Source organism: Protomyctophum bolini, assembly GCF_963924005.1.
Source record: "Protomyctophum bolini genome assembly, chromosome: 12".
Lineage (NCBI taxonomy): Eukaryota > Metazoa > Chordata > Actinopteri > Myctophiformes > Myctophidae > Protomyctophum > Protomyctophum bolini.
The window spans coordinates 4,788,938-4,803,432 of NC_137873.1; the positions used below are offsets into that span (position 1 = coordinate 4,788,938).

Below are 14,495 nucleotides of genomic sequence, written 5' to 3' on the forward strand. Positions count from 1 at the left end.
ACTATGCGTTTGTATGGTTTGTACAGCCAGTTCTAGTGGTGGGTGCCACAATGTTAAAGTGCCTTTAAATTATTATTTAGTATTATTTACTTAATTATTTTACTTTTATTTAAGAAAGAAGAAAGAAGAAGAAGGAAAAAAAAGAATATAAAATGTCAAATGTCCTGAAATATTGTGATTATCAGAGTTTATTTGAAATAAAATATACCTTTCAAGTTCTTGTTTATGCCCGAAATGACTATCACAGGTTTTGTATAGCAATTGTACAAATATGTAACTTTAAATGTGATGATTGCATGTATTTGACCCATTGACCCCCCCTTAAAGAAACTCATTAATTCATTGATTCATTCATTTAAATAAATAAATACAATACTATTGGTGTGGTGCCTAACTGGGTTCTCCAACTGTTCTGGTTACTGCATGCATCCCAGCTGGTCTAATGCAGAATTACACAAATCTTTCCATAACTGACCTTTGAAAGTGTTCTGTGACTTTTTCTATTAGACTGAGATAAATGCCAGCAGAAACTGAATTTGAATTATATTGATTTTAATAAACTCAATTCACATTCAGTTCTTGATGACTTATATGATTGTTCCATTTTGTAATTCGTATCCACAGACTTTCATCAGACGTTTTGAATGCGCTAGCCCCTTCTGGCTTTTGAAATTACGTCATATGGCAGCCAAGTCTATGGACTTTTAATGCCCCCCCCCCTCTCTCTCTCTCTCTCTCTTTGTGTGTACTTGATTTGGACACATAAACAAAGAATTAAAGCATGAAAAAGGTTTGACAGGTGAGCGAATAATCAAACATAAGCACTGGCAGTGGGTCACAGCTGTTCAAATATGTATGGAGCTCACTCTTACACAAATGTAGGGTTAGTGTGGTCGGATATATAATGTTTATTGGTTATTTTATTTGTAATTTGTTTTATTGTGTTGAGATTGTATTTATTATAAATTATTATAAACCATTGTGGTTCTACAAATAATGCAGCAAGTCCACTAATATACAGTATGGTTCCTCTTTCTTCTTTTTTTTCTTCTTTTTTCTCCTTTTTTACATGCTCTATTGGGATTTTCTCATAATAGCCTACATCAACAATTTCCATAGTAAACATTATGATTAATGTCATTATCACAATATGTTTAGAGAGAATATCCCAACAGCATTCCTAGCTCTACCATGCTAGGGATGCATTGCATTCCCCCTGGGCACACCTTAGCGGACAGCCGCAGACAGAAGAAGCTGTCTTTTACGTAATTTCCGAGTTTTTAGACAGCTGGTGGATGGAAAAGAAGCTCCAAATCCGCGGCTGACTGCCGAGGAGGAGAGCGTTTCCGGGAATCTGTCCGTCGTGACAGTCAGCCGCAGAGGTGGAGCTTCTTTTCCATCCACCAGCTGTCTAAAAACTCGGAAATTACGTAAAAGACAGCTTCTTCTGCCCGCGGCTGTCCGCTAAGGTGTGCCCAGGGGGACAGTAGAGCATTATTGACCATATGCAGCCCGCGGCCATCTTGCCATTAAGTTAATGGCAGGGTGGTAATTAAGTAACCGCAATTTGCCATTGACAGCCCATATACATCCAAACAAAAAAAGTCCTATTTGATTGTTTTAAACAACGTCAAACACACCAACATCGCAGCTGTATGAAAAGTTTGACTTATCTGCAGTGTTTGATTTATAAAAATCCACTATAGACATGTTATGAGCTACTTTCTGTAAAGAAATTCCTAGTACACAGTGGACGCTAAAAATCCGAAAACGCGTCCAGTGTGCAGCGACCTTTAACCCATTTTGGGCGGGAACCCCTTTTGGTGTTTTAAACATTATATTATAATTTAGCTATTGAAAAATAGCAGATCTACAAGCTCATATAGCGTGCCACCGAGTGGCGCGCTACGAGCTTGTAGGTCTGCTATTTTTGAAAAATTGTGAAAATATTTTATATCTTTTTTTAATTTTGACGTCAGGCCTAAATGGGTTAAGGTCAAGGTGCAGGGACCTTTAACCCATTCTGAACGGGAACCCATTCTGGTGTCGGCATCATGTTATGCTTTAGCTATTGAAAAATAGCAGATCTACAAGCTCATAGCGCGCCACCGAGTGGCGCGCTACGAGCTTGTAGGTCTGCTATTTTTGAAAAATCGAAGAGCGACTGACATGTTTAGAATCTGATCTCAGGTCAGAATGGGTTATAATCAGACCAGTGTGTGTCCAGTGGAAACCTCGCATGAATCTGATCTCAGGTCAGAATGGGTTAAGGTCAAGTCCCTGCACACTGCTGTGTTTTTCGGATCTTTAGCTGCGTTTTACCGTCGTTTTTCCCGAAAAGCGCGTCCAGTGTGCAACCACCTTTAGTGTTTGGAGGTGCTCGTTGGATATCACTCCCTGTGTAACTCATTACCATGCATCACTAGTATATATTGCCCTTGTCGGATGGAAACCTTAGTTATAGGCCTATGTCTAAAACTGTTACTTGGGTACGTATTTTTATTACTTTTGAGAAGCACTGTCGTCATCATGTATGTTTTGTGGCTTGGTTGAATCCCATATTCTACCTCTCCTCTCCATGCATTTGACTTTATATAGCCTGTCAGGCATTACCAGCTGAAAATTGCTTTTACACAATTAACTGACCACCAGACATTACTCATGGTCTGTATGTCAGTATTGTAGGCCCTAGTTTTTCTTTTCACCCTCACCATGAACCCATCAGTAAACATTTGTCACATAGAAATGGAAATATGAATCATTGCCCATGTGACAAATAATTTGAAGGTCAAGACTTGCAGGACATGGGATGTCAGCTGCCGTAACCTACCAGCTAAACAGCCTAAAACAGGAGAACATTAGCATTGCATTTTAACAGGGTTTAAGACCAACTTGCATGAAATAGGCCTATTTGCACTGCTCAGAATTAATTATAGATGATGTGACTGGCACAACACAGAGAAAGATTTTCTGAGGATGATTTTCTGGTTAACGTCTGAAAATGAAATTGTCAGACAAATATTACATTACCCCACAACCTCACTCAAAGTGAGTGGCGGCCGGGATATCGTCCATGTAGAAAGTGGGCTCTCCTGTGAAGGAATCAAAAGACAAAAGGCAAGTCAACATACAGTAGGATAGTCACTCAAGTCACCTCTTCATGTCTAGGGCAGCATGCTGAGGGTCTGTGGCGGTTGGTGGAGGCTGCACTACCTGCTCCCAGTCAAGACTAACTTCTTAGGAGAAATCTCCTCCCTCTCAGTGGCCGAGCCAGGAGGTTCTGAGTGCTCACGTTGACCTGGCAACCTTGGTATCTCTGTCTCCCGGAGCAGCTGTTTGTGAGCCGCTGTGACCTCTTTCCCTCACGTCGTCTCCTTGGTGACTTGGACACTTGCTGCACAGACAGTCAGGTTGGCCAAATGAGGCCTTATATAGCCTATACCACGTTGCTTTATTTTCATGTATATTCCTCATAATCATGATTATGATGAGTGACAGTGGAGCGACACAGATCACCCAGCTTGCCGTATACACAGCCAACTGTGTTTGTTGGTGTGCCCGGCCAAGCCTGATGTACTGGATTCAAACGAACCCCAGTCTCCACTCTCCTCACAGGTGGGCTTGGGCAGACGCCTGCACCACGGTCCGAATAACCTGCACGTATAAATTCTAATGCTCTTCAAACATTTCGCTTTTAAATTCAGATTATTGATGGTATTAAAGTAAAAGAGCATGATCCTTGTATATAAAGTCGGATGCACAGTACGGCTGCTGCTGGTCACATTATGGTTAGTGTGCTGTTTTGGCATTCTGCCCATAGCTTGTATAGTTTGTTTGACTGACATATATATCCCAGTGAAATTACTGGTTTAATTAATTCACCTTTTGTGTTATATCATCTGTTAAATATCTTATCATATATTTCCTACTGGCTGTATATTTGACATTGCCCATGTAACCCTATGAGTTAATGTTTGTCTTTCTTTCATGTCTTTCTGCAGCATGCTGCCATGGCTGCTTCAACAGATACCAGAGAAAGTACTATTGCCTCTTCCTGGACTTTAGACTATAAGTATGTGAATGAAGCTCATTGAAAGATTGATGACTAGTATAGTCAGTTTAATTTCTCCCCAAAAATCCTTGAATAGAGTGGATCTGTGGATTATTATCATTACAAATAAATAAATAATATTGTGAAATACAGCATTGTATGTTCAATCAATGTTCAATCAATCAATGTTCTCTCAATATTGTCATATAGCCTACTCATATTTTAATAGCGCAATATATTATGGCACTATATATTTGTGCCACCCCAAATGCATAACAAAATGGAGAAGGGTTAAGAATCTTTGTGGTAGCAAGCCTATAATTCAGAATTTGAATTGAGAATGTTTTTACTTGGGTCCCATGATGGCCATGTTGTTTATTATATTTTTCCTTAAGAACTACTATATAAACAGTAACTTATACCAAAATTGCTGGACCTTTCATTGTGTCACATCATGCTTTATTGTAACTTTGTTATCCTCTGACACAACAGCCTTACCATAGACTCACTCATAGAGTTATATGGCTTAAGCCTTACACTGGACAAGTTTATTATGGGGTGGGTGTAATATGCTTGAACTTCCTTGTTCACAGATGACATTATGCGGCAGCGGCAGGCTGTTAGACGCCTAACCACGCCTTGTAAACAGAAACTACCTACATCAAACACACATCGCATGAAGCTTTCAAGGGAAAGGCACGGTGCGTGCTACATAATTGTATCTTGTCGCGTTTACAAAAGAATAGACTGAAAGGAGACACCAGTAAGTTATTAAGGTAGGGCTAACTATGAATGTTAAATGAATATGCACGGCATGCATGGTGGTTGGTTTAGTATTGCATTAAGCTCTTATTGGAGCACTGGTAGTCTAGTCATCATAAGTCATGTGTTATTTAAAATGTTGGCCTATCATTTCCTCCCATATTTATTTATGCATTCTAATTAGCTACAGGCTACAGCTGATGAGAACACATAGTTCAAAGTTCAAACACAAAGGGCAGATTGTTTTACAAATAGAGAATATTATCTTGTTCTGTTGCCTACCTGTTGCGTCGCAATTTGATGATGTCATATGCCCATGTGTGGTCTATAGCCCTATGGAATTATGGAATGCATATGCTAATAAAAAACAACTTAATACTTCCTAAAGTTAATATGAACATCAAAGCAATATTTAAAATATTTCTTATTAGCACGTGCATTCCATAATTAATTATTTTATTTTTTTAGTAATAGAGGGCAAGTATAATGTTTTAAGGCATATTTGCCTCATTAGCCATTTGTTTTAATAACAATATAATAATAATAACAAGTTTCCATAGGCCTACTTTAGGGCAGGCTACTGTCCATTGCTCAACCTAAAACAATAGAGGTGTGAGGGGTATGCAATCTGACACAAAAATATAAGGCATTACTGTTTGGATTTACGAGATCCACTTAACTGCATATTTGCAACAATTCAAATCAATATAGTTGTATTTCAGCTCACCAAATAAAATGTAATTCAATTACACCTGTTTTAAATTCAAGCGTCTAATGGGAATACCTTTTACAGTATTTAGAAGCTATTTTAAGGGTGATTTAAATGCCTACCCTAAATACTAACGACTTCATCTTTAAAGGGCGACTTCACCACTTTTCAACATAACTTCCTATAAAAGTGGTGAAGTCATTCTAAGGGCGACCTGTTTAGATTCTTTATTTATTCATTTTATAAAACTTACAGTATGGCATTCTGCAAGCATGACGTGTGGGGTCGAGTGATACTGATAAGTGGGATGTATGTTATACTGGTTTAATCAGTAGGATTTCCTCACAGGTCTGTTTGGATGGAAGGGTTGCAGTACTTTGTGGCTTTCAAAACCCCCCAGGCTCCACAATGCACATGTCCATTCCATCCATCCTGCTCGGCCTTGGAGGGAAGTGCTTAATCAACTGGACACTGGTTCTTCTTCAGAGGAGCCACGCCTGTGACTGCTTCATAGGTGTATTCATGGTCTCCCTGACTGCCGCGGACACGGTCCTAACCCTTACCCTGACCGCCCTGCATATTCAAGGCGACGGCTGCCTCCTGGGCCTGCGCCTGACACGCCACCACGTGTGTCTGCTCCTTCAAATACTCGGAGAAGTTTACAATTCCCTGCAGTGGCCCGTTGTGTTCACTACTTGTTTGGATCATTATTTGACTGTGTCTAACAGGTTACAGAATACAAGGGCCCGAAAGATCACATACTCATTTGTTACTAGTCTCTTATGGAACATGGCAGCTCTTTATGTGTTTCTAGTGTCTGACTTTTTCCCTATGCTGGAGAATGAGTCTCCCAGCAAGCTGCGTAAATGCTGGGTATTCTGTGCCCCTCAGATCTCACACATTTCAGCCACACTTCTCTTCCTGACTGTGAGCTGTGCGATGTTCTCACGCACAGGGTTTCCAAAACTCAGCCCACATCGCTTACCAGGAAACCAATCTAAGACGCAACTAACACAGACGGACCAAACTGACCCACGGACTACAGGAGAAATTGTTGCGCACGCACTGCAACTATTTCTCAATATATGGTCTTTCTTCTTAGTTTTCATGGCTATATCCCTCATGTTGCCTGTGGGACTGGGAATACCCTCCCACCTGGGCTTGAACGTGCTTTGGCTTTGCTTCCTCAACAGTGTTTTGATAGGAGTGGTTTTGTGTGCAAGCTGTCCAGCCTCACAGCTGGTGCAAGGCATGGTGATAGTTCCCCCGGACATCTTCTGTGACTGGAGATTCAGCTCAGTGGAGGAGGACAGAATTATGACTGCCTATATAGAGACCTAAAACATTTTCATATCAAAGACACCCATATTTATTTTAAAAGGATTTTGCTCACAAGATGATAGATTAAATAGCCTATTGTATGATAAATACGTTTAGTGGGTAAACGGTTACGGTACTTATTTTGCTGAGTCTCATGTAGAAATAGCAAACCGTGTGGAAGAATCTCAATGTTTTTCAAGATGTTTCAAATATACCTTGTTTTTCAAGATGTTTCAAATATACCTGATCTCCAAGCTCACAACACGTCTCATTACGATGCCTTGTGAGCTTGTCTATCTTTAAATATCAGACATATAGGGTTAAAGTTATAATGCCATATAATATTAATCTTGACCACACTTTGAGAACCACCTGGTCTAGAATGTCACTATATCCGTAGCGTTTACATTTATTAGATACACTAGAAACAGTGTCCACTGACTCTTGGTCATATAGTTCCATGTTGTAGCCCCATGGTTTTAATGTCTTGCTGCAATTAAGAGTTCTCTCTCAGGGATCTTAAGGGTTAACTTGACTTGCTCAATGTAGAACCATTAACCCACAGTTCCTGTGGTTTAACTTGCTGAACCATGTTCACTAGTTCCTTCTCAACTTTAATTGTGTGTCTGGTCTCTCTGACTGTCAAATAATTATTATATTTTATAGATTATATTTGACAATGTACAGAATGAAAATGTGTATGTTCGGTCAATAACATCAAAAGCAACAATATCCACTATGAGTACAGCCATTATGAGATCATAAGAAATGCAAAACACAAGATTAGTTTTGACACTACAGAACTTTACTTGAATTTGATCCAAGTTCATTGTCTATACAGGGTATATTTACAAGATCTGAAATCAGGGAAAAGGGCACAAACAGAAAAAAAAAACACTTGATACAACTGAGGTATTAGCTAAAAGCATTTACAGGTATGTAATTAACTAGTAAATATCAATGATAAACGGTTAGAGATGCAGTGTCCTCTGCTTAAAAAACATCTTTTCATATCACAACATGAGGTAGGAGAACAGTGTCTCGATTCATGCAAGAACAAATGTCCCATCACACTGTAGTATTGGCAACATAGTATGCAATGGTCTTACATACACTGCGTTGTACGTTTCAGAATAGCATTGAGGGGAAAATGTCTTTTTGTTTTCTTGTTTAACAAAGCCATAAATATTTTCTCTTTAAATCTTTCTAATAGTTAGTTTGTGTAAGGTGTATAAAATGAAAATATGGTGCGTCTATTCTTAGTAACCAGTCCACCCTAATCCTGTGATCAATCTCATCACAAGGTGCAGCCTATACTTCCTAGTATCCCACACTGGCATATTGTCGAAGTCAGGCAGAAACCTTGTATCTCCATTTTTCATATTGTTGTTTTTTTCCATAAATGAATGCCCTATTTATACTTCATTGTATGACTGTATCATGGAAAAGTCACACAAATAGCCATACTAGTTGGCAAAGTGTCAAATTGGCAACTTTGCAATAGACTATTTTTCTATTTTGGGTAGAAATGAAAAATATTTCAAAATAGGGTCACCAGGCTTATTTAACAAAAGTTTGTGTTTTTTTCTAAAAAGTAACGGTTGTGAACAACATACAAGGTTTCCGCCTACTGCGTTGATATGATAATGCTGGCCGACAATACACATACCCAACTACAAAGCTATTCACTTTTGACAGTTCAAAGGTTAGTTTGCATTTGTTTACAGAGTTGGAGTTCACCTCTACACACAGCCAGGAAGGGCATTCCATGGGTATGCAAATTCTGTATTCAAATGTCCAGCAGAGTCATGCTCCTTCCAAAGGCAAAGCCTGTGTTTTAGAGTGTGTATGTGGGGTGGGGACGACTTCACACCTATAAAATTCTGTACAAAGCATATCCAAAGTTCTCATAACACTGCAAATGCAAGAAGGCCCAGCACGCTGCGTTAGATTTTTCTTTTCTTATTTTAGTCACTTTTTCTCATCATCATAGCATACAACTTAAGATATAGAGCGCCCCCTTGTGTATAAAATGCAATTTACACAAAGTAACACCCCCCCACCCACCCCCCCCAAAAAATAAAACTTGTAAAAAGAATCTTTTGACAACGTGTTAAAGAGGTAATTATGGCATCAATAAACGTAATACTGATTATCATGTGAGTGATGTCATCACATGGAAAACAATGGGTTACATTTGAAAAGACGATCGACAAAGATGCACCGTCTCAGTAAGTCAGACTCACAGAGATACTGTACAGTATGTCATTAAGTGTGTCCCATTTATAGCTGCTCTGCTTCCATCACTGGCAAGTGGGTGGCAAACACACTAAAGCACCCACACGTACATGGAATAATCGTGTGGTTCCAAATCAAATCAGCCTACGTCTTCGGTTATTGAGTGAATTCGACTTTTACATGACACTTATTTTTTAAACTAACAAATTAATTGCATAATTAAAAACGTTTCTGTCAATGTTCATCATGCATATGAGATATCTCAATAGCTTGTGCGTTTAAATAGGTTGGGGGGTGGGGGGGGGGCAACATCTTTTTTTTTTTTTACATCAAATAGATCAATTGATTGGCCTGGTGACAAACAGAATGTAGTGAGTAGTGAAACATGCAAAAAAAAACAAAGGTTTTTTGTTTTCAAAATGCATTTTCTTAAAGAAATGTTTCATTTTTAATTTACTAATGTGGTAACTAATGTGGGTGTGGTATCAGAATCAGATATCACAAGGGGACGAAGGCTTAATATTAAATTACACATCAGCAGCCCATTAAGTTGGAATCCACAAAAAAAAATAAGCAATCAGTTCAGGAAAAAGGGAGGGCTGTGTAAAGAAGCATATTTCCTATTTCAGGTTTGTCCTGTGTTGGGTATAAAGCCAGATTTATACTTGGTTGCATGCTGGTGTCGCACAGCAAATAGCACATCTACAAGCTTGCAACAAAGTACAAATTAAGCATAACGCTACCATGCATTTCATCTCCTCAAACATCCAGTTTGCACACCTGTTGCAGGGTCAACCAATGACAAAAGTAAAAATTATTTAAAAAATAATCATAATAAACATTTAGGCTGTTCGGAGCCTCAAGAGTTTCTGTCCTGGTCCAATTTATATAACCTTCTGAAGATTATTCATAAGAACAGTTAATATATTAATGGCTACTGTATTTACAAAGTTGAATATAAATCTTTAGTTAATACATTAAATATCTTTTTTTTTCTCTCTCATAAATTCAAGAAAAGTTTTGTATGGAACAATTGTAGAGTGTACATGTGCGGTATTGTATGGGAGTAGATTCTTTTTTGAGCTTGTCACATGATTTTAACTTGTCTGTCGGACAAGTCTTCCGTCATCCTCTCCTTTATGACGACACCTGCGTCGCAACGCGTTTTAACTACTAACACACAGGAGCTGTACTCTGCCCGCTCACAATGCTCTGCTATTGTAAAGGGAGGAAGTGTAAGAAAATCTGCATTGAAAGGGCTGGAGCACAGTGGAATGTCTTATCAATTTGCATTTATAGCAGATGCATAAAAAACAGCTCAGTGTTAAACCAAGGCCAATCCCCCTTTCTTTTCAAACAATTATTTACATACACACGCGCACGCTCGCTCGCTTTGGGATCTCCTCGATGGCAATAATAAAGCATCTTTTCTCTTTTTTTTGCCTGGCAACTGACACAAAAACAGTTCTCTCTCTCTCGTTCCATTCCTCTGGCTGGATGTCTGCTCGCTCTCCTGGGCATTCACAAAACACCACACACACACCAGCTGATCTGCCACTAGAGATGGATGGGTGGGATTCGTGTACATGTGATTGTGTGTGTGTGTGTCTGTGTGAGATTGAATGATGGCAGTTCAGTGAGCCGAGTGGGAGAGAGAGAGAGGGAGGGAATCCTGTAGCCCCACTACCACCCCCTGTAGCCCCACTACCATCACCACCACCATCCCCTGTAGCCCCACTACCATCACCACCACCCCCGACAACAACAGCTGCCCCCATTCTGCAGGCTTCCCGGACAAAAGGGGCTCCTGTCTGTACCGCCCGGTGTCCAGGCCACCCAGCCTGCCAACCCAGCCAGGAGAGAGGGTGTCAGGCCCCCCAATGCACTCCCTGCGCTCTCCACCTCACCTCCTCCCTCCCCTCTCTCTCTCTCTCTCTCTCTCTCTCTACCCTGCTCTGTTTGTTCAGCCAGGCAGAATAATGTAAAGCAGGAGCAGGCTTGATCCGAGGCCCAGAACCCCCGTCTTAGACAACTACTTTCACCTGTGACCCACATTCCCTCAGAACGAAACGACACGACGCTTGGGACGAATAGGGAGGGCGATTGAAAACTGTCTGCAAAACAATGAAGTGGGATAAAACAATAGGCCCCCGAGAACAGTGGGGACCGATCCTGGAGCTTTGATCATCTACTGGGAACGCTATAGGGCCATTGTTCTGTTCCAACGACCACATGGACGGGACTCTTCGCGCGTGGATGTGCGTGCGTGCGTCTGTGGAGGAATGCCGTGTTGTGGCGACACAGTAGGTCTACTACTGGATGCCTCCTAGCGTGGCCATCAAAACAAGATCTGGGGGGAGCCTGCCCCCCCCCCTAACCACGCTTTCTACGAAAGTTTCTCTGGTTAAACCAACCCCCATTCAACACCCACCCACCCCCAACCCCCCGGAAACATTCCATTCCTTAGAGGTTCTGGAGAGTGAAAGAGAGAGGGAGAGAGAGGGGAGGAGGAGTGTAGGGCCGTGCAAGACCTCTCGTTAACCACTTTCAACCTGGCGTCCATATGTATATATTTCGGTTCACAAGATGGCAAAAATAGCCGATACACACAATTTCACAATGTTTCTGTCTCGACACATTGTGAGCTTATAGATCAGCTGTTTTCGACTCAAGTCGACATCAACGTACAGCAAAGTATAAAATAGGGCTTAAGTGGCTAAGCTTTCCTCGCGCCAAAGCCTTAAAAAGGAAAACACAGTGATTCCTGCCTAGGCCAAAGTGAGTGAAAACCACAGTGTAAAGAACGTCGCTGGGGGTTTCCCCAGCAGAGAGCATTTCGTTGTGTTAGCGTACGTACAGCAGTGGGTGTGTGGTCTTTCAGAGGAGAGGAGACGTGTGGTGGTGGTGGTTAGTGGGCAGCTGGAGGACCAGCTAGCAGACTGTTTGGTCTACGACGGCAGGATGCCCAGCAGATTCACAACAAGGAGCCCAGGAGTCTACAGCTGCAAGTAGACCCTGGGCCCAGACCAGAGGACAAGCTTAGCTACCTCACATTCAAAACACTCCCATTTGTTTCTTTTTTTTTTTTAAACAATAAATGTATTTCCTTTCTGTATGAGCATTGACGTTTTTTTTTCATTTTCTTTTTTACATAATATAACCGTTTTGGGGTTTTCTCTCTTTTTTTTTTTTAACGTTCGTCACTCTTCATTCCACAAGGGAAAAGAAAAAAGAAAGAAAGAAAAAAGTGACGTCGTGAAGAACGTCCGTGCAGTCAGTCGTTCCTGCGTTGGCTGGTACTTGGAGCATTGTGGGCCGTATGTACAGAACGACGTAGCAGAAGGTGAGCACACGACCAGACCCCTGATATGTGTCCGACAGGGGGTGGGTGGGGAGGCGCTCTGGTCGCAGTGCCAGGTAGTTATATAAAGTGAACTTCTGGAGAATGCAGAGGACAATAAAGTCTGTGTGTGTCTGAGCCACGCTCTAAACAACATGATAATAATAATAAGGAGAAACGTCTCTGTAGGTTACAACACATCCGTCCCGGGGATCCAAATAAGAGAAGGGTGAAGAGAGGGGGGTAAAGGTCGTGGAGCAAGGCAGACGGACAGACGGATAAGAGAGACAGAGAGAGAGAGAGAGAGAGAGAGAGACAGGAGTTTAAATGGTCTCTGAATGAACCAAACTCCTATCTGTGAAGCAGCCGTTTCTCTGCTCTCCATAAAGAAAAGTTTAAAAAAAAGATAAATTAAATCAAAATGTACAAAAAAGGAAGAAAAAAAAAAGTTTAAATACTGTTTTTAAGGAGAAAGGGAGCGGATGGATAAAATATAATAAAATAAAAAAAGCACATGACAGAAAACTTATTTCTTTTAAATTTGTAAAAAGACAAACATTGAACGTCATACGTTATTAAAAATAATTAAATATATTTTTTTAAAGAAAGTTGTGAAGAGAAGCGGGTTTGTGACGCCAAAAACAACCAGCAGCCTTAAATAAAGGGTGGTTGATGGTTGAATTCCCTGTGTCCTGGGTCAGGCTGATTAGTTTGTGTCTACAGGGGGGGGGTTTCACTGGCAGACCGACGGAAGTGGGCGGTAACGAGTTCCAGGAGGTGAAAAGGAGGAGAAAGGAGGGGAGGAGTGGGGGCGGTGTGTGGTGGTGTGCCGGTATGCTACTTTTGGCCGCCCTCGGAGGCCTCTGAGGTGGTGGAGGAGGAGGAGGAGGAGGAGGAGAGGGGCGGAGGAGGTGAGTGGGTGGTGGTGTTGTTGGGGGGTCCGGTGGTGGAGGAGGGGGTGGGCGGAGGAGACGGGCTGCCGCCGCCGCCGCCGCTCTGGGCCGCCATCTGCTGCTTGAGCTGCAAGATGGTGCGCTCCAGCTTCTCCCGCGCCTCCCGCTCGCCACGCAGCTCCTCCTGCAGCTCCTGTCGGTCGGCCTCCGCCTGCTCCAACCGCTGCCGTAGCTCTGACAACTGGGCGAGAGAGAGAGGGAGAGGGAGGAAAGGAGGGTTATAGTCAGGTTAGTCCAGGGGTTCCCAAACTTCGTGACCCAAAACAGAAATGAGATATTATTCTCCCGGGACCCAAACTATAGTGAAAATAGCAGATAAAGAGCTAGACTACGTCTGTTCTTCTCATTTATGGAAGTTCTTAATATTTTTCTTTTATTTCTTCATGAAGTTACTTTAATTAGTGAAACGTTTTGCTTTTTTTGGGAATGTTTTTTGAAAATGTTTTGAAATAATGATTAAAAACCAAATTTAGGAAAATAAGGGGACCAATAACAATTTAACAATGTGTCCGCGACCCACAGATGAGTCCCGACCCAGTGTTAGGGAACCAGTGGGTTAGACTCTCTCTGACTCTCTCTCATACACACACACATTAGACTCTCTCTCTCTCTATTATACATATACACACACACACACACACACACACACTCACGCCTTCTCCCACTGCCAGACAGTCTGGGGTTGACGCCAGAGTAGGGCAGGGCAGGGTGGGCGGAGTCTAGGATTTTCAGCCACAGAGACGGGGAAGAGAGAGAACATTCCAGGCCTGAGCTCAGGCCAGCAGAACAGCCCCTATCTCAAGATAAAGCTCACTGGAAACCCAAACAAAAGGCCTAGTGTAGTAGTGTGTGTGTGTGTGTGTGTGTGTGTGTGTGTGTGTGTGTGTGTGTGTGTGTGTGTGTGTGTGTGTGTGTGTGTGTGTGTGTGTGTGTGCGGTGCCACACACACTCAGGGCAGGCCCAGTAAGCACAGTGATGCCCCCCCCGTCCCCGTTCCATACACACACGAGTGGTAGCACACACACATATACACATGGAGACAAAATAAATTCACTCGCACATACAGAATGGGAAGCATTAACATTCTCCCAGACTCCGTCTTACGTACACTCCTCAGTGTTC

The 14,495-nt window shown here is 41.8% G+C and overlaps 2 protein-coding genes across 2 annotated transcripts in view; one reads left to right on the plus strand and one right to left on the minus strand.

Moving 5' to 3' along the window:
• Nucleotides 1–5,930: 5,930 nt before the first annotated feature.
• gpr160 (G protein-coupled receptor 160) lies at nucleotides 5,931–6,863 on the plus strand (the record flags this gene model as incomplete). Its single annotated transcript, XM_080777908.1, has 2 exons — nucleotides 5,931–6,384; nucleotides 6,625–6,863. 2 exons carry the CDS (start codon nucleotides 5,931–5,933, stop codon nucleotides 6,861–6,863), a joined length of 693 nt encoding a protein of 230 aa, XP_080634034.1.
• Nucleotides 6,864–11,532: 4,669 nt separating this feature from the next.
• skila (SKI-like proto-oncogene a) overlaps nucleotides 11,533–14,495 on the minus strand; it is a 42,382-nt gene continuing 39,419 nt past the window's right edge. The window contains exon 8 of the mRNA XM_080777337.1: nucleotides 11,533–13,554. Coding sequence (XP_080633463.1) covers nucleotides 13,258–13,554 — 297 coding nt within the window. The 3' untranslated portion in view covers nucleotides 11,533–13,257. The remainder of the gene's footprint in view (nucleotides 13,555–14,495) is intronic.